General features: G+C 34.7%; 1 protein-coding gene across 3 annotated transcripts in view; it reads left to right on the top strand.

The window, feature by feature from the left end:
• The window catches only part of RELCH (RAB11 binding and LisH domain, coiled-coil and HEAT repeat containing), a 76,680-nt gene that overhangs the window by 35,129 nt on the left and 27,392 nt on the right, over positions 1 to 14,159 (top strand). For 2 of the 3 annotated variants that reach the window (XM_077786083.1, XM_031503937.2), the window contains 2 exons: positions 6,837 to 6,949; positions 10,868 to 10,958. In XM_077786083.1, the coding sequence (XP_077642209.1) occupies positions 6,837 to 6,949; positions 10,868 to 10,958 (204 nt within the window). The remainder of the gene's footprint in view (positions 1 to 6,836; positions 6,950 to 10,867; positions 10,959 to 14,159) is intronic. The other variant, XM_077786085.1, reaches the window with a different exon arrangement.

Raw genomic sequence — 14,159 nt, 5'->3', positions numbered from 1 at the left:
TAAACATCCGTCATGTTGAAATTGCTTGCAAAATCTTAAGCTTGAAATTACATGTTATGCATCCTCATTTCGGAGAAACTGAGTTTGCAGACGTTAACAATCTCTCAGTAGCTGTTGTCCTTTAGCAGAGATTCAGAAACCATTTTTCCTATGCTTTTTAGGCATCTTAAGGTCAGTAGCAGTCTGCCTGATACAGTAGTAAGTGTTCCAGCAAATATTATAGTTGACATTTCTGAAATTATTTATTTTTGTATACTGGTGCAGCTTTAATTGTTCTTCAGGGCCTGTAGTTTAGGTTCCAATGGAAGGTATCAAAGAAGGAAAGACACAGTATTGAGTAGGGTGGCTGAAGCAATAATTTTAATTGTTGCTAAAAAAAGCAGTTCAACTGTGTAAAATGAATAATGCATCATACAGGAAAATTGCCTCAAAGCAATTCATAATCATCAAAATTCATGTAACAACATATAAATTTAATTTTGTTTCCATTTCAAGCATCTAGGTTATCTTAACTCCCTGAAAACATGTACATCAATATTTAGATTTGTATATTAATGCAGTCACAAGTAAAGGAGATATTGCAATCCAAGTAACAGTTAAGTGGAATGACCAGTAACAAATTGCTAAAAACCAATACCTAAAAAAACAGCCCATTGTTTGGGATGCAGTCTGTGATAATACTTCTTGAAAATTAGCAGTTTGGGTTCATAAAAACTGATCTATATTGGAATCTGCTTTCTCAATTGTCATTTTACCACTTAAAATATATTACCATTCCAAAAATTTCAAAAGTAAAATCAGCCACCTTCTATTTGTTAACAGATACACCACAGAAAAAATCCTTCGGCTAAAATGTAATTAGAGAGAAGCCGTCTTTTAAATTTTTTGTAATAGCTAATCAGTGCAATACTCATTTTTCACACTTGCTAAAATGTAATAGTCAATGGTTTTTTGTCAGGAAACAAGAGTAACCTTGTTTCTATGTACAACTTCCATACTCTGCAGTATATAATCCTTTAATGGAGTTTGGCCCAGAGTAAACTTTTTGCTTAATATCTTAATGTTCTTAATCAGCACTTGTATTTAATTATTTACATATTTCATCTTGCCCAATATTCCAGTCTTAGTCTTTAGCTTCTTTTGTGTTATGCAAACTCAGCAAAATCATGATAGTAGTGGTCTACTGAATATGCATGACTAAATAGTTATACTGAGAAACTGTTATTTATAGATAGTTCAACATGTTAAGAATAGAGTTTTGCTTTTATTTGTTTGTAAAGTTGAAGCAAAGGTAATATTACATCTTCAGGCTCTGAATTGATGCCATTCTCCACTCCACTAGATCTCCACTGTAGATTGAAAGTAATCACATTAATGTGTGGTAACTGCACATAAAAATCACCAAGGCATTTTAATTCTCTGGCATGTCTCTTAAAACACAGTAGAGTTCAATATCTTACTATAAATTTTCATCTCAGTCTTATGCTTTAAAAGCCATAAAATATTGGCTTTCCTAAGAAATGCAAAAGAAGACACTGTTAGATCTTGGCAGTATACTTAATTGTTTGCTTCCAGGGGTTGTATCTAGCAGATTTCATTATGGTTGGATATGCATAAAGGTACATAAACCTGGATTGCTGGGCATAAAAATTGGCAGTTGTCAATATCTTCTAGATGACCACTTTAATTTCACATTATAGGGGAGAATAAAGAAATCTAAATGAACAATTACAATACTTTGTTACTCTGTCAAACTTCAATTGCAGTAGACTTCTATAGATTATGTTTCTAAAAAACAGGGTTAGTGTTGATTACAGCCTGTTTGCTGGTTCTTTTCTGGTACACATGCAGTGTTGGTTTTGGCTTGCAGGGCTGTTTTGTTCAGGGGGTGAGGATGCACATGAGACATAACCATTTTTAAGTCCTTTAGTTCCCTTCTCCTCAGTAGGAGGGCCTAATGCAGTTTGCTTAAAGTAAAATACTTCAGTCTCATAGAGTATCCTTTTCATCTCTAGTCTGAAAGCCAATGTCTTTCAACACTTCGTGAAGCTTAGACAGTTCATGGATGCAAGGAGCTGAATTTGATGTTTATTAATTGAATTACCAGATTTTGTTATATCACACACTTTTTTTGTCTGTTTTCAAATAAACAGTAGATACAGATAAGGAAGTACAAAGTTTTTTTACACCCACACCCTACTGTTGATTCCTATGCAAAAGCATCCCGTTGGGATCTCTGAGAGGCTTACTTTGGATCCTGGAATAATAGTCTCACCCTATGAGAGGTAATTAGAGCTGTGATTTTAATATTGGTAAGATTAGTAGCACAAAGTTTTGAGTCATGTATTTAATTTAATCCTATGATTAATTTTTTTTCATTTTAAAATGAAAATATTCTGTTTGTAACTCTAAATACATTCTTGCCCAAGACAGTCTCTATCAGTGGTTTGTTGGTACCTGCAGCTATTTCAGTTGCAGCCAATAAGATTATTTCATTTTATTTGCTTGTTGCCAGAGGCTAAGTTACTGAATAATTTTAACACAGTATTGGTTCACAGTATAAGCATTGACTATTAAAGAAGATTAAAAATCACACATTAACAAAATCGATCATGTCATCCTGGTTGCTATATTGTTGCCTGCAATATTAATACATTAATATTTGGAGTAACAAAAAATACTATTATTTGAACCTACTGAAGTAACCACTCTTGACACTTAACACTAGTTAAATGTATTCTTTGAGATAATTATTTTGCTTATGAACGTTCCAACAAGAAGACAGTAATTAGTGAGAGCAATAAGATGTAGAAGACTTGTTGGAATGTTTAGCAAAACATTGTTATTGTTAACAACACTGACAGAAAATTCCTTGCTACCTTCTGAGATTCTCACTATATGATGCACTTAGAAAAAAACAAAGTTCAATATTTTGTTGTAATACTTTTAATATGTAGGAGGAGCTGTAGGCATATAGTTTAGATGGTACTAATTATTATTAAAGACCCATGTTCTTTTGACCATAATGAAGAGAGCTACTCCATGTGACCATGTAAATGTTGCCTTTATTAATAATTCAAATAGTGAATCCCTTTCAAAGATAATGGAACAAGTTGTTGTAAGTTAGGAGGAAGTTGTCCAGAGATACTATGATGAGAAAAATGTGAGTTTTTCTTTGGAGACACCTACATGGAGAGTTACAGAGAAGTAGAGCAGAAGGAAGATGGGCTGTTTCAGTTCTCCTGTGTTAGGTCAGCCTCATAGCATTGTCCGTCAGTCACCTGTATGTAGCTTCTCTTACAGTAAAACCAAAATTACTTCTTTCTCTCCATTCTGCATCTGGGTAGCTCACATATATAAACTGCATCAGATATGAATTTGGCTTTTCAATGGTAGAGGTGGGACCTATGACGCATAATGTGTTATTGCATCTAGCTGCAAGTGCCGACAACGTTATGATGTCAGTCTGCTTGGAATCTAATGGGAAAACAGTATCAAAGCTCTGAAGTCACTCTTCTTGCTATGGTCATGAGTCACTAGTTGCTGCTGTTGACTAACACCAACACGAACTATCAAAACTCACGTTCTGAATTCAAAGGCGGAAGAGAAAATAAGGACTTGGGGATGAACAGGATCTTTAGGAAGGATTCCAAATTAAATAGAGGGAGAGTTGTTGGGTTTTTTTGAACCTTAAGTTCTTGCTTTATGACTGTCAGCACAAGTGGTATTCCTTCCCAAGGAATGCAGAGTGTTTCAAATAGCACTGGAAGTCCACACCTTGATTATTAATAATTATGTAGAGTCTCCACAACCATGATGTGAACTTTTCTCTTGAATCTAAACCACCAAATACTAGTCTTGCTGTGTTTTATTAGAAAATTGCTATTTCTATAGCTTCTCTGCTGCCTTCAAGAATGAAAAATCTGAGATTTGTAAAACAAATCTACTTCAAAGGCGTGACTCTTAGCAACGGGAAGAAATGAGCTCAAATGTACCTGTAGGTTGGTTTTTTTCCTTAATGCTCCTGAATGTCCTGAGAAGAATCTGCCCTTTACAAGTCTTTGGGAGACTTCCCTTGACCTGTTTCATTCCTCTGTAGAGCAGTTTTGTTCTTCTTGTGCCACAGTCCCCTTTGCTTCCAATTTTACCTTCCTGTCCCTGAGGGCTTTAGGGAGCACAGAAAACACCGTTCAAGACTTCTCACTGTTTCTCCACTCCCATTAATAGAAGGAACTGTAGAAGCCCTGATGCAGCAATGAAGAGAGCACTCTCTTCTCCCATAGTATGCATGAGAGAATGTGACCAATGGACAAGAAAATACAGCTAATTCCGTCAGCTATAATAACCATCTTTCTACAAGGTAAAGAACCAGCCTTGTATCTGCCCCATGTCAATGCTGTTAGGTTATTCATTAGCCTTTCAGACACAAGGCAGTAGTTTCTAGGTGAATATTCTCAGGTGTTTTCCTTTCACACAGACTCAGCTGATAAAAGACAATGTTAACTTCCTTAAATTCCATAAGAAGCTTAAAAAAAACCCACCTCATGGTATTGCTTTAAAATCTAGCAGTAGTTCTGAGTAAGCAGTTGAGATTTTTTGAATAGGTACTCAAACATACTAAGGAAGTGAAATCAATGTGTTGGTTTCAACACATGAAACAAAAATCCCATAAAGCTCCCATTTAATGGAGTTTATTCTTTGTAAAGGTTTTTATAGGGGTATTCAAGAATACTTGCAAGAGCAGTTGCATAATGTGAATTTAGAGTAGATTTCCAAAAGTTAGATTTCACTAAAGTAACACGTATATTTAGTTTTAAGTTTTTAAGTAAGCTTTATTCTTTATGGTATGAATTTTGTTCTGTATCTACAAATTGCAATCAGATTTCCTATTTAAAATATTTTAGTTTAATGTGTAATGTGTAAGTAGTGGTATTTAGAGTGGTGTAGAGGTGGTATTATTTTAATAATATTCTTTCAAATCTTTTTAATTAAAGCAGTGTTTGCAGGAGAGAAAACTCTATGCAGTCCAAAAAAATAAGTTAAAACCTCTGACTTTTCATAACTTTAAATGGACAAAAATCTTAAGTAACCAAAAAAAAATCAGATCTGACATGCAGGTTCTAGAGGGAAAGAAGCTCTACACTGAAGGAAGTTATTTAGTTCTTCATGCAGTTTAATTTGTAAAGTTTCTTTAATGCAGGTCTTCAGTTCATGTTATTTTGTGTTGTGCTACACTTATTTCAAAACAATTCCAGTTACCCTTAAAAGATTTTAAAAATGGAAATCTTCAAAGTATTAAAATTTATTTTTCATTTATCCTTTCCTTTTAGATTTTTTTTTAAGTGACAGGTAGGATATTTCCATGTTGTCTCCTCTGTCATAAATTCCCTAATCTGTATCATAATTGAGTTAAATATTGCCAATATATATTCCAGAATCACAGAATGTTAAAATACAGTTTAGGTTGTGTCTCAGTCGTCTTTGGAGATGGAAAACATCACATCAAGTAAAATTTTTGTAAAATTAAAAAAAAAAGCTGGTCAGGAGTTGACTAACTTAGGCACTGCTCTAAAATTGAGTCTTGTTCTATGTCTAATATAAATAGAGCTACTGCTGTTTAGGAAAATACAGGTTGAGGAGTGAGGATGTTGTGAGTGGTGTTTCCACATGTCCACAAGAACATCATGATTAGGTGTCTTTGAATATCTGCAAGAATAAATTTGCACCTCCCTATAAAGTCATTCTAAGCAACCACAGATTTTTCCAGGTTTTGTATTAATTTCTCCTACTAACATTAGATGCATTTCCCACTGTCACTTGCTTATTTGTCACAACTTAATAATTCACAAAAAGTCTTTTTGTTGAAAATTACTCCAAAGTACACAGCAGGTGTGCAAGGTAATCTCCAGATTACTTGCCCATGTTTTTTTCCAGACACTGAGGTTTTTCTTGTTCTTTTCTTCCTGACCTCCCAGTGTGATGTTTCTGTTCCTAAGATATTAAATCACTTTAAAACTCTCTGGCTTCCAAATTCTGTTGGAGTAAAAGCTCACATCAGCAAGGTCAAGGGAAGGGACTTCCAGACAATGTTTTAGAAACATTTGTTTCTTCTGGGAATGAACACCATGAACTTTGTGGTCATATTTAGAAAGGAGGAGGCCTTCACTATGAAGATCCTTATATTTTGTGTATGTGTTTTACACAGTATTTTCTTTGTAATTTCTTCCTTTAATGGCTTTTTAATTGCTCCAAATAGAAAATTCAGCTTCAGAGAATGTTTTCATATGGGAAAAAAAAACATCATAGAACCTTTACAGAAATCAGATAATTGTCAGTCAACACAAAATCTGGCTGCATTCACCTTTATCAATGTATGTTTCTCAATGTTAATTTTTTCAGACATGTGCACAAAACTGTATGGATGCTTAATTGGAAATTTTAATCTTTAACTCTGTGGCATTTTTTCATAGGAGATTTATTCCATAGTTGTCTGTGGAGCTTCAGTTCAGTAGGTAGTGAAAACAATTGAAACCATGATTGTCCTCTAATTCTGGTTACAGGTGACCTGCATATGTTAATTGTAATCTTTGAAGAGCTTTTCATATTATGTGCTGATTCTTCCCTGATTTTTCCTAGCAGGAAAATAATTCTAACTTTTGTAGACCTTAACTTTCCTTAAGTCACTTAATAAGACATCAGGACTCCAAAGTATCTTTTCTAACTGTAGTGATGTTATGTGATTTTAGATTTTTCTTCTTAGTTTCTTTTGCAGTAAATGAATATATGCCCAAAGCAATTTTACTTTGTTTGGTTTTCCCCTACCCACAACTTTTTAGGAATTGATTCCACTCATACTGTGTACAGCCTGCCTCCATCCTGAACCCAAAGAGAGAGATCAGCTTCTGCACATACTGTTCAATTTGATCAAACGACCAGACGATGAGCAAAGGTGTGTTTGCGCTTGTGTGATATGGGACAAGCAGGAACTTTTTTCTCTGTGCAAGCAGCAGATCTAGTAAAAATTGGATATTATTGAGTGGTATTAAACAAGTTGTGTTTTGCTTATATAGTGTTGAAAAAATTTATGCCAAGTTCAGGACTTTCCATTTCCGTAACCTATACTTCCTAGTTAGTGAAATGTAAGAATGTGCTTGTAAGCTACAGTGTAATTTCAGTTCCTTTTTCTGTTTAAAGATGAATTTAAACTGTTTTGTTAAAATGATCTTTAAAATCATAATTCTTAGCACTGGTTGATGTGGAAATCAAAATAGCTTTTTTAAACCTGTCTTAGTGATCTACATGTGTTCAGATGACCACCACATTTCTTTGGGGAAAACAGTGCTCTTTCTAGGTTTGGCTCATTACTATGGTAGCAATAAAAAATTCAGAAGAATGTAGCAGTGATCTAGGTCTGACAAGTGTTAAGGACTTGGTTTCATTTTGGTTAAGCTTCTGAAACAAATTACACCTTTTGTTCTATAAAATTAATTCTTCCTTAGTGCTCAGGAAATCTGACGTTGTACTGATCTTGATGAGAATATCCTTAAGGTTGAAAGACAGTACCCAAACTGGTATGTTTCTTTCTCTTAGCTGTGGAACGACTTTTCATGTTTGATCTGTAGCTCTTCCATTATTTTCATTAGAGATGTTTTGGAAAGCATCTGTATCTATTGTTGCTCTAGGCTGTCTTCAGACAAAATAGGCTTTATGAAATAGGTGAAAAGCATTTCTTTTGGAGATTCTCCAAAACTGAAGTGTTCAGGCATCATTCATGCCTTTGGAGACCAAAAAAAAAAAAAAAAAAGCTTAAATAAACAAAAGCAACTTGTAGCATAGTGGCACCTTGCAGATTGAAATTACAGAGATGCAGTCTTGGTTCTACTTCAGAGTCATTAGAAATCTGCTTCTGAAATGTTTTGAATATCCCATGTGGATTGAGAAGCTAAAGTAATTTGTGGCTGAAGGGGAGGGAAATTGCATGTCACTTGGAGTCTCTTGTGATTAATTTGTTACAGGATTGGTGGCTTATCAAGTAGACTTTTCATATCCCCCTATAGGTACATTAGGTATGTCTTTTCCATCAGTTAAGAAAGAAGAAAAAGCTTTTTTCCTTGAATTTGTTCAATTTTTAGTGTGAATTAGAGATTGATATATAAAAATTAATTGTTTCCATGAGAAATCTGGGAAAAATAGTCTGCCATAAACTCTAGGACAAAGCATGCATATGCATAATATACATTTGCATACATAGAAGTAATAGTTGCTTTTAAAGGTGCCATAACCTGATGGAAAACAAATTAAGATTTCATTAAATGAAAGATATTCTGAATAGTAATTAAATAGAACATACTTTTGCAGAATTAAAGGGGGGGTTATATTTATAGATTTGTATAGATGTGTATTGTACATGCTTTGTTTTTGTCTAAGTACCTTTAAATAATATTTTAGCAGTCTTGAGCAATACGAAGTGAGCAAAGACATTCAGGTTTAGTCACCAGAATGGTGATGTAAATTATCACTTGTTTACCTTCTACTGTACTGTACAGGCCTACTACATTGTACCTTGATGTAGCAGCTGATTAGTTGACATTTTTAATTTACTAAATGCAAGAGACTGAAATGTGACATTGCATTTTTAAGAATGAACCTATTAAAATAATTAAATTGTTTTGCAATATCAAATATCTGAAGTTGTCAATAATTAAGCAGAAAGCCTGGATTGTACCTCTTGCCCATGGGAGATGCTTTTTGGTGCTTGGCATATTTCTGTAGTCTTGTACACTAACATGATATTTAACAATTACACTTGTATCCTCATGGCTTTTCTCATTAATGTCCCATTCAACTTTTAAACGTGCCTATCAAATTCTCTTCTGCAAAGGAAAAAAATGTGTTCACATAACCTCCTTTTTGTACAATTTTATTAGTTTTTGAGGCTAGGAGTCATGAAGAAGTGAGATTAATGTTTGACTCCAGTAGGAAAAGATTAAAATGTTGCTTCAAACACCTCTTATTCAGATCCCTACACCGTTCCTTTTCCTGAAATGCTGACTGTTGTCATATGCTGTTAAAATGGCTGCAGTAGAATATTTAAAACCTTATTTTAAAATATTTTTGAAATATCTTCAAATTCTCATCTTGGTAGGCAGGGCAAAAAGAAATCTGACTTAATTTTGAGATTTCATTAAACTTTTAAAAAAATATTTTATTTAAGAAAACATATTTGTTTTATCCTATTTATAATGCAGAAAACTTCAAGTGATTACTGTGTTCTGCTATTTTCTAATGTCTTAAAAATATATATTCTCTTGTCCAGTTCTGTGATTAGGTGCAGTGTACAGAACCAAAGACAGTAATTCAAATGCCTGTTTTGTTTGCAGTAGAACTGAGAATCACCACAGGCTTTTGTCTCTATATTGCTATCAGCTGTTGATTTCTTGAATCTTATCTAAGCATTTTTGTTTTCTCGCTACTTTTTTACCTTAATCAAAGGCTTAGTTCTCTGAATGTGGTAGAAAGGTAAAAAATCCAAACACACAACACAAAAGAGCTTGCTCTGATTGTTGGCATAAAGAATGCTGGGATTAAAAAAATCCTTTCTGATAGGATTTTTTCCTAAAAAATTCTTAAAGTGAACGAGTCTTTTTTTTTTTTTTGATGGAGCATGTTCCCTAAGAGGTTAAAAGATAACCAGCAGAATCTCTGCCTTTCAACCTTAAGGGGATGCTATTGGTACAGAAAATATTTAGGAGTCTAGACATGACACTAAAATGGTAACCAATGAATTCTGGCTTACATTTGGCAGAGGAATAATAATAAACTCTGAGCGGTGTCCTAATCTTACTGAGGAGGTTATGAAATTGAATCCATGTCTATGCATTGTCATTTGAAACTGAGTATTTAATAATTCATGTAGGCTCATGAAGGTAAATAGAAATGGTGAATTGCATGCAAATTTGGTACTATTCCAAACCTATCAACAGGAAAAATAGAAGTTAAAACATCTTAGCAAGATAGACAGTCATTAAAAAAATATAATAAATGACAATTTAGTACAATCTTAGTGAAATTTTATATATACCTCTGTGCCTATAAAATTGGTGCTATAATGGCAATTTCTTGCAAACGTTAATGAAAGGTAAAAAAGTATAAGAATATGAATATGAATACAAATAATGGGTGATCATAGATCCTACTGGTTGATTATTTGTTTTCATTTTTTAGTGGGCTTTAGAAGATTTCTCACAAGAGTGAAGTCCAGTATTTTGTGAGAGATGACAGTAACTTGTATGTTAGAATGTTGCAAAACTATATCAGAAAAGAAATAATCTGCTCTGAAGAAAGTTCATTAAATCTCACAAATGCTTCTAAATAAAATCAATTTACTTCAGAGAAATACTGATGGTATGATAGTATTAGGTAAATATGGTGGTAATTAGGTAAACTTTTACTGCATGATAGTATTCAATACTAAGAAGTAAATGAGAGATTTAATCAGAGACTCCCAATCTCAGCCTTTAGAAAATCAGAAATACTCAAATCGGAGATTCTCAGACTGGTTTATGGAGTTGAGATCTGCAAGATTTTTGGAAAAGTCATTCTGAATATAAAAGTAAAATGATAGAATAGTTTGGGTTTGAATGGATGTTTGAAGGTTGTGGAAGCAAATCCCCACCCTGCAATGTACAGGGATATTAATGGCTTTCAGTTTACTATTTAGTCTTTAAGTCAATATGTATGGTGTGAAATCTTGGCTGCAGACAACTACCTATTGCCTGTTAGCTTGTGCTTTCCCTAACTTAAAGAATATATGTTATATTTTATAAAACGTTATAAACAGATTAAAGCTTTACATTTATATTTTCAGACAGATGATACTGACTGGGTGCGTGGCATTTGCCCGACATGTTGGACCAACACGTGTAGAAGCTGAACTTTTACCACAGTGTTGGGAACAGGTAACTGATCAGTGTTTGCTTTATACTCCAAAATCAGTTAAAAGTTCATAAATTTGAGTTTTACTTGTTAGAGGGGGAGGGTTTGGGATGGATTTTCAGAAAGATATTGGGATGCTCTTTGTTCTCATCATATATATTTTTATCTAACATAAAAACACCTCAGAAGCAGAAACCTTACTAAAGACTATCTGGAGAGATTTTAGTTACCTGCTTGTACCTGAATAAGCTTGTTTTATTGAAGTGTAGATAAGCACATGTTCATCATTAGTGTTGTGTAACATATTGCTAGGTGGGTACCTTTATAATTTTTACTCTGCCTTCCAGCCTGTTGGAAATCCATTTTCATTTAAAGATTATATTTGCTGATTTTTTTTTTTTTATGTTGTATTAAGTCCCTGGAGCAGTGTCCACACCAGCTAGTTTTAATTCTTAAACAGAAAATCAAAGACCAAAGCACTCATAAGCAAGTCTCTCATAGATGGGCACATGTGAGATGAGCCTGAAGTTTACGTGTCACTTGTAGAAGTGGAGTGATCTTTTTCATAGTACTCCAAATGAATAGAAATAACTGAACAACCAAATGGAAATGCTTTTGCTGTTCCATCTGATGTATGGAAGCAGAGCATGAGTTCAGGTGAAAATCTATTGTATTTCCTACCACATTGAAGGAAAGGGAGTTCATCATTGCCTGAAAAGACAATGAATAACTAAGCCATGACGGAGTGGGAATGCCTGCTCTGATGGCAGAGTCTTTCTGGTCTGGTAGTTTTCTACTGTTCCTTGCATAATACAGCAATCTGTGTTTCATAACAAAGTCTAAGCTTTAATAGACTTAATGCTTTCTGGCAGTCGAAGTGCAAATTATATGCGCATTTGTGCTTGTTGTGAATGACTGATGTATCTCTTGATTAAGTGATGGTCTCATGACAGTAGTAGTTTGAAAGGAGCCATACAAAGAATTCTGTATTTTTGCCTAATTTTGTAAGCAATATTTTGTTTTCTTAGTCCTCATGAAACTGTGCTTGAAAAAAAACTATCTCACCTCAGTAAGACCACATTTTTATCATCCACTTCTTGCTAATTGCTGATGCAAAAGAGAAATGAGTCCAATTGTACAAGTACAGCATATCAGACTGCCAAGTCATATGACATAGTGCACTTAATGCAGTTTGCCAGACTTTGTTTGGCAGTACTGGAACCAGGTCATTATTTTCTCCAGCGAAATACCAGCTGAATCTTACTGTCACAAGTCTTGAGTTTGTAGAAGGAACTCTAGACATAATTTTCTACTTTTTGCAGTAGATGTATAAATCATTAAAAGGATTCATGCTTTTGGCCTCCAACGAAAATCTGTTCACAGTTGCAAAGGACTGGACTCTCAGGAAATTCATAGTTTTCATTGATACATTGTGGAGCTCAGTTCTCAGGCTAGTCTTTTTAAACTCTATACCTGTTCTATTGTAGATAAAATTTGGTAACTGGCTCAGTTTAGTTGAAGACTCTGTGAATGCTAAAAGGGTCACTCACAACTAGTGACCAGTTCCTGGCTTCCAAAATTGGAATACTGCTTACTAAAGACAAAAGGAAAGTAAATCACAATAAACATTTTAGTTACATTTAGTTTCTAAGGGCTACTCATCTTCTGTGAACAGAAGCCTGACAGAAATTTCAGTCTTTTTTCCTCCAGTATGTCTTTGCAATATCGAGGGTGACATTTATATTGCCATACCAGATCACCTAAGCCAGCTGAAATTAGTCATTGCTGTTTCCCTCATGTAGGCAGAGCTCCAGAAGATGTGTGTGTCTCTGCTGCCAGTGTGGAATTTGCATTTGAAAAGATGGCACATAAGTAAAAGATTTTACAGAATAATAAAGAAAGTTAGGGTTGGAAGGGACCTTAAAGACCATTAGCTCCAAGCCCCATCCAACCTGGCCTTGAACACTTCCTGGGATGGGGCATCCACAGCTTCTCTGGGTACCTTGTTCCAGTGCCTCGGCACATTCACAGCCGAGTAGGTTTTTAAGCAGGCTCTTACTTGTCCATAATATTTTTCATCTATGAAATCTCCACATTTACAAAAATTATTGAAGGTGCTCTGCTGATGAATGAATGCACCTTATAATGATAGACAGACTCAAAGAACATTCTCCCATGCTTGAGACTTCTGTTTAGTCCTGAAGCTTATGATTTGTTAATTAAAGTCTCTTTGAAATCATCTTTTCCACAATTGATTCTTAAGAGTTCTCAGTAATCTCATACCAAAACAGTCAGTCAGGTATCATTGTTGAGTGTGCTGATCCAGTCATCCCAGAAAGTTGTCAGGTTGGTTGTGTCATTTTTATTATGCAAATACATGCTGGCTATTTCCAGCCACCTCCTTGTCCTTCAGATTTTTGGAAATACTCTGTAAGGCCGATTGCTCCAATACCTTCCCAGGAACTGGTGTGAGGCAGACTGGCCTGTGTTTTGCTGAGTTGTCTGTCTTGCCTTTTCCTGAGGATAGCAGTGATATTTGCTTTCTTCCAGTCCTCAGGAACTACCCCCATTGCCACAACATTTTGTTAATTGTGAAGAGTGTTCTTGGAATGACATCAGCCAGATCCCTGAGCACTCATGGGTACATCCCCATCAGGGCCCACAAACTAATTAATGTATGTCTAATTTCTTCAAATATTTCCCGGCCAACTAGTTTCTGCCCAAGGTCCTCCTTGTGCCAAATTTGGCATGGATTTTAGGGACCTCAGACTACTGAAGGCAAGTCTTTCAAGACTGAGACAAAGAAGGCAGTGACTACTTTGGTCTTTTTTCATGGTAAGATGGCTGCCTCACCAAGGCTATGCACTATATAGCAGGAAAGAAAAAATTATATCAAATGCTAAAATCCTATTTTATCTGACAGCATCAAAAAATTCACATTTTACTCTCAGCATGTTACCGTAGCCTTTTTTATTCACAAAGTATTGAAATACTTCATTGTTTCATTGTGCAACTATTACACAAACTGCTAAATCTGGCTCCACCAGAATGTGTACTTGATACTGAAGTGTCAATAATAAATATTAGATTTGTAAGGCAGAATTTTCAAGCAACTTTTGAGTAGAAAGGGGAAATATCACAGGATCAAGACATTCTTGGTAATGTGAATTGTTTTTAGAGGTGTGACATATTTATGCTGGACTTGAGAGTAGAACTTTAACAGA

This window comes from Lonchura striata, chromosome 1 (genome assembly GCF_046129695.1).
Source record: "Lonchura striata isolate bLonStr1 chromosome 1, bLonStr1.mat, whole genome shotgun sequence".
In the NCBI taxonomy this organism is placed as follows: domain Eukaryota; kingdom Metazoa; phylum Chordata; class Aves; order Passeriformes; family Estrildidae; genus Lonchura; species Lonchura striata.
Note: the sequence above shows the minus strand (reverse complement) of the source record. Positions and strands in the feature narration are given on the sequence as shown.